Source organism: Lipotes vexillifer, unplaced genomic scaffold, assembly GCF_000442215.2.
Source record: "Lipotes vexillifer unplaced genomic scaffold, Lipotes_vexillifer_v1.1 scaffold21, whole genome shotgun sequence".
In the NCBI taxonomy this organism is placed as follows: Eukaryota; Metazoa; Chordata; class Mammalia; order Artiodactyla; family Lipotidae; genus Lipotes; species Lipotes vexillifer.
Window position 1 is genome coordinate 2,219,368 of NW_006774065.1, and position 4,323 is coordinate 2,223,690.

A 4,323-nucleotide genomic window follows, 5' to 3' on the forward strand; every position below is an offset into this window, starting at 1 on the left:
AAAAAAAAAAAAAAAAAAAAAAGATTCTTAAGGTTTTTGTTCACATGTAGAAGCATTTTTAATCCTCCTGGAACCTAAGACAGCCTTTAACATACACTAAGTGTTCTGTAAATACTCGTTGATTGATCTGTTATTTCTCTTCCTAATTCACAGTTAAATAGACGTAAAGTCAGGACTGAAAGGCAATGGAGTGTCAAGGTACAACGATAAATTGGAAAGTGCCAAATGTGTTCACCATACTGCATTCATGACCATCCCATTTATCATAGGCATCCCATGGATACCTATGTATCTATATATTGAAAACTGGTCTAAGGTTAAAGTGACACCACATGTGCATAAAATAAAAATCACTGTGATAAACCTTCTAATAAATTGTCAAAAGTTTTTCATGTCACACCTATTCAGGTGTTCTAATCTGTATGATTCTGATCCCTCCTTCTAGAATGGGATAAGCCACCTTATGTTCTTAAAGAATAACCTCAATCATCCAGCCCAGGTACCTTCCAGGGGAAATGTGGTGCAAAAAGAAGAAAGAGCCAATGGGTTAGGGGCTTCTGCCTGCAAGAGGTCGCTGGGTTGGTCTGGTGTTTATGAGTAGCAGCCACAGCTGGGATACAGAGCAATGGTGCAACAACGGCCAGCAAAAGACCTCGAGGAAGAGTACAGCAAATGCAGCAAAGTCTGGGTGAGTCCCCAGTTCTACTGTCTGTAGCAACAGCTGCTCCTTACATCCCTCCCTGCAACTCTGACCACCCCCATCCTGAACTCCACCCCCCCGGGGAAAGGAGCTGCGTCATCCAGCCCAGCTTGTGCTCCTATGTGTGGTGATGGGGAACTCCCTGAATTCCTGTTCCTTTCCATGACTGACTCCCTGTACCATTTCTGCTTGTAAAAGTGGACTCAATTTGTGCTTCCCTGGTGGCGCAGTGCTTGGGAGTCCGCTTGCCGATGCAGGGGACACGGGTTCGTGCTCTCAGTCTGGGAAGACCCCACATGCTGCGGAGCGGCTGGGCCCGTGAGCCATGGCCGCTGAGCCTGCGCGTCCGGAGCCTGTGCTCCGCAACGGGAAAGGCCCGCGTACCGCAAAAAAAAAAAAAAGTGGACTCAACTTAACTGTGGGGCAGTTGTATGCTTGTTAAATTAAACCAGACCTCATATATTTATACTTTAATTTTACAGAAACTAATTTAATTCACACACTGCTTTTTATAGGTAGGAGTAGACGTCTCCTCCTACTAACAAGGAAAATGGGAAAATCAAGCTGAGAGCAGAGATCACCCTCAGCTGAACGTCTACTGCAGTTATTTATACCATTCTTTGGCATTATTTTAAGCAAGTACCATGCCCAATTATTCCTAGCCCGTGCCTAAAACACTGAGTGCTGAATGAATGATAAATGATTCATCTCTGTAATTTCTACTTTAGCTCCAAGCCTTCTACACAACAAACACACAAATAATGTGTTTAATGAATTTACTCAAATGGTTAAATTAAGATCATGTCTAAAAGTCTCACTACAACCCAGGATTAGGTCACATATATTTATTGCCTACTACCTACCAAACAGTAGTTAAGTACTGGCCCACAGCAGGTACTTAACAAATATTGACTGAATGATGGAATAAAATATAAGATCATATTAATAGCATCATACTAAGATTACCTGGATTCCAGGGCCTTTGATTCCTCCATCTTTGAGTCATATATCTGTAATAATTCCTGAGAAGTTTCCACATTGAAATTAAGAAACTGCAGATCACGCTGTTGTTTTATGTAAATCTGCCATAGATATTGATAAATCAAAATAAAGTGTAACAACAAAGCTAAACTGAGCCAATAACTGGCACTTTGAAATATGCCAAAACAGATCAGATAGTGACTAAAGAACTATGCTGAATATGTTTGCTTTTATTTTTCCTATGTTAGCACTGAGATTTGTTAATGTAACTAGTCTCCTAACCTTTAATTACCATAAGCAAGACCCTATCTGCTAGGTTAATGTGATACACCTTTAATGTAGTCGGGACTCCAAAAGCATGATAAACAAAATCACTGGGCATACACTTTTCCTAATTTGATGTTTGTTTATAAGCGTTTCCTACCTAATAGAGAAGGGTAAGTGGGAACCTACCTGTCTCAGATTATGCAGCTCTGCGCTCATGCGTTCTTGCTTTGACTTTGCCATATCCAGTAACTCGTCTTTCCTTTTTTCTCTCTCTACTATTTAAGAACAAATATTATTAAAACGTTTTTCACCAGCCCATATCAACACAAACCTCTTCATTTCCAACAATTTTATGCGCGGCTAACTTTTTTCCCCCTCCTTCCTGAATTTTAAGATTGCAAAATGGATGGCTGGAAAGAGTTTTAATCAGTGATTCTGACTAGCTCCTTCACCAAATTGGAAAACTTTCACAATATAATTAATGTTAAGTCAAAAAAGTATTCAAAACTGTACCAACTCTCTGCTCAAATTACATGTGTGTGTCTGTATGTAGATATGCATAGAAAAAGGCTGAGAGCAAGCATGCTGAAGTGTCAAATTATTTTTTAGATGGAAGGATTAACGACAATTATTTTCCTCTTTTTTTTTTGAGGGGGTGGTTTCTAAATCTCTAAATTTAATACATATTACTTTATTCTTTACTTACTTATTTACATTACACAGGTAACTTACAAATGCATTTTCCTTGTAAAAACCCAAACAGCATATTACCTTTACCAACAGAAAAAAAACTAACATTACAAGGGGCAAGAAAAAAAGAAAAATCACTATTTTCACCAGTATGTAAGTCAATCTGATATAATCTCACAATCAGGCCACTTGTATGTATTCTCACTGAGCAAAAACTGAAGATATGTGGACCTATGAGGTGACCCCATAGGTAGACAAACTTGTCTTTCCATTTTAATGAAAGTCCAGCGCTCCTTTACAGACTTTTTCTTGAAAACTCTTTACCTGATGGGTAATTAAGATTCAGAATTTTCTTTAATATACATAGTATTACACTTAATTTTCTAGCACAAAAAGACAGAACAGAGGTTTTTTTTTTTTTTAAATCTTCATTCTTTTACAAAGACCATAAACATTCTGCTGAAACGTAGACACTTCGCTGTTACTAGAGTTGGGGTATGAGAAATCAGTATTTTAAAAAGTTTCAGAACTTGGCATATGAGAACCCCCAGAAAGGAAAGATCTAAAGTGCTATACGAAGACTTGTACGGGAAAAATATATTAATATTATGCTTAAGGGGAAATAATTTCATTCACGTAGAAGTGATAGATCAACAATAAATGTCTCACCTAAAAAAACCCACTATCTTTATAAAAAGTTCAAGCTAAATGCATAAAATGACCCTCTAATTATTAATACATGAATCGATTTTGAGTAAATCAGGTGCAGCCTAAATCAAAATTTACAACTTCTATGGTTTATTAACAAAGCACCTTTTCCACATGTCATTTTTCTCATGGATGAAAAAGAATACAAATATTTATTATTATCGCTTTACATTTGGAGCATCACAGAAACCATTTAAGGACAAAGACATGAGCTTTGCTGGAGACAGCAACTCTACCTGGACAGCTTTTCTGCAAAGTGTCTGCTGGCGGTCACTGGGGACCAGGTGGAATAAAGCGTGAGGAGGGATCTATGAAAGCCACCACCTCCTAGCCAAACACACTTAGTGCTCAGCCCTTCTGATACGGGTCTGCAGCAGCATCTTTTTTTTTTAAAGATTTTTTTTGATATGGACCATGAAAATTTTTTTTTAATTTATTTATTTTGGGCTGCATTGGGTCTTCACTGCTGCACGTGCGTTTTTCTCTGGTTGTGGCGAGAGGGGGCTACTCTTCGTTGCGGTGTGCGGGCTTCTCATTGTGGTGGCTTCTCTTGTTGTGGAGCACGGGCTCTAGGCACGCAGGCTTCAGTAGTGGTGGCACATGGGCTCAGTAGCTGTGGATCGCAGGCCTAGAGTGCAGGCTCAGTAGTTGTGGTGCACGGGCTTAGTTGCTCCGCAGCATGTGGCATCTTTCCAGACAAGGGATCAAATCCGTGTCCCTTGCATTGGCAGGCGGATTCTTAACCACTGTGCCACCAGGCAAGTCCAATGTGGACCATTTTTAAAGTCTTTATTGAATTTGCCACAACATTGCTTCTGTTCCATGACTTGGCCTTTTGGCCACAAGGCACGTGGGATCCTAGCTCCCCGACCAAGGATCGAACCCTCACCCCCTGCATTGGAAGCCAAAGTCCTAACCACTGGACCGCCGGGGAAGTCCCGCATCATCTTACCTTTTTTTTTTTTTTTTTTTTGGGT

General features: G+C 39.8%; 1 protein-coding gene across 1 annotated transcript in view; it reads right to left on the reverse strand.

Annotated features, from left to right (window-relative positions):
* Positions 1 to 4,323, reverse strand: part of CCDC62 (coiled-coil domain containing 62) — a 28,040-nt gene that overhangs the window by 8,601 nt on the left and 15,116 nt on the right. The window contains exons 6-7 of the mRNA XM_007448740.1: positions 2,135 to 2,223; positions 1,667 to 1,782 (exon numbers count right to left, since the gene is read on the reverse strand). Coding sequence (XP_007448802.1) covers positions 1,667 to 1,782; positions 2,135 to 2,223 — 205 coding nt within the window. The remainder of the gene's footprint in view (positions 1 to 1,666; positions 1,783 to 2,134; positions 2,224 to 4,323) is intronic.